The sequence below is a fragment of the Anneissia japonica genome, unplaced genomic scaffold (assembly GCF_011630105.1).
Source record: "Anneissia japonica isolate Jap-2015-1 unplaced genomic scaffold, ASM1163010v1 scaffold21256_len1795_cov214, whole genome shotgun sequence".
Lineage (NCBI taxonomy): Eukaryota > Metazoa > Echinodermata > Crinoidea > Comatulida > Comatulidae > Anneissia > Anneissia japonica.
Window position 1 is genome coordinate 1 of NW_022714116.1, and position 1,795 is coordinate 1,795.

Below are 1,795 nucleotides of genomic sequence, written 5' to 3' on the forward strand. Positions count from 1 at the left end.
CACCATATTTTGCGAATTTGCGCCCCTCAACTGATCATCGAGCCCCCTCCCCCACTTCACCATCAGCCACCTCCAATTCAAGACTTCTAGATATACGCCACTGAGTAGGTCTAGTAGTAACAAGATGAGAAGTCGGATACTTCGCCTGTTGGAAAAGTCATAGTCTTGACAAAAAATATGTTTTTAATTATAAGTGTTGTGTAACAGACTCATCTAAACATTTTGCGTGGAACATTAAAACGAAAAGTGGAACAATTTTCAACTGATATCCATACGGCTTCATTTTTCAAATTCATGTGAACGTAGAATACTGTATCGAGTTTCTAACGCCCTATGTTCAGTCACGTGCATTCCGTTCTACTGACAAAACACCTTCTGTAAGTATGGTCAACGTTCATTTTCTGTTCAGGCACCCTTCCCTGGAACCAGTTACCCATTTCTGTTAAACAGTCTGCAAATTTAGTTTTATTTAAGAAGAATCTTGCGCCTTTGATAATTTCTGAATTGGCGCGGTAAAAACGTCTGATTTATTATTAATTATAGTACAGTATTATGCCATTATTCAACGTAACGTAAATTTGAACCAATCCTGGTGGTTAATTGTCATTATCCACACTGCAAAAACAATTACATAGATTAATAATACTATTGGCCCTAAACAGGAATTTAATTGTATATACTACAGTACGGTATTCGGATCGGTTGCTTTTAAAACATTTACTAATATTTTACAAGGAGGCGTACCATATCTTATAGTTAACCATGCCATATAAACTAGGTAAACTAGGTTCTTTCTTAACCTCACCAGGGTCTCCACATAGGATCGACGCCGACATTTTCATTTTCTATCTGCTGCATTTCTGCAGCTTCGTGAACGGAATGGTTATCATCTGATTGCACATCAGAAGAATTTCCTCTAGAAGACGATTCATGAAGAACATGACTGAAATCTGATATAACTCTCGTTGGCATCATTATCGAATCTGATTCAGATTCAGAAGCTGCTTCAGACTGGATTCTCGGTTCGCTTACTGGAATAACCGATGACGCAACACGCATAGAGGTAAAATTTGAAGAAAGACCAGACATTCCTCCGGCGTAAACTGGTACCGGTATTAAATGAGTCTGAAGACCTGCGGAAGAGATTGAATGTTGAGGTAGCACCAGTGAAACTTCCCCTGGTGTTATTGGACTTGTGAAACCAATAGGGATTCCCGAAACAATCCTAGCTACACTGGTCATTGCAGTGACGTGATGTGTTGCGCTTATTGGTTGAGGTTCGATCACTTGTGAAATCACGCCAATAATTGTTCCTGGATGAGAGCCTTGACTTGATTGCAATAACTGCCGATGAGAATATCGCGATTCACGCGTAGTAAGATGCGTTTCACAAGGTTGTAAGTGAATTTGGACTGGTTGTTGATATGGTGCTGCCCTGGATTGCTGTTGACGTTTAGCTGGTGGACCTGTAGCGCTGTTAAAAGTTGTTACAAGATGATTCATCAATCGAGAGCGCATCCCAAGATGAGAATCATCAATTTCACTGAAGAATTGGGATACCTTGCTGATACACTCATTGAAACCATATCGATACTGTGAAGCAATGCTACTTGGACTAACTTCTTTTGATACTCCTATAGCACATACAAATAAAGCATGAATTAAGTACTGTACATTATAGGACTAAGCAAGTTATATAATTTATAACATTACCGTATTTAGGCTTATATGTGGACAGGGGTGGCGCCAGGATTTGCCCGACGGAAGTTCCTAGGTCCCCGACGGGGGTGGGGGG

The 1,795-nt window shown here is 40.2% G+C and overlaps 1 protein-coding gene across 1 annotated transcript; it reads right to left on the reverse strand.

Moving 5' to 3' along the window:
• Window positions 1-39: 39 nt before the first annotated feature.
• LOC117108867 (transcription factor HES-4-B-like) lies at window positions 40-1,636 on the reverse strand (the record flags this gene model as incomplete). Its single annotated transcript, XM_033251030.1, is given in 1 exon segment — window positions 40-1,636. A coding segment is annotated over 1 exon segment (835 nt), but the record flags the coding sequence as incomplete, so codon positions are not given.
• Between the last annotated feature and the right edge of the window lie 159 nt (window positions 1,637-1,795).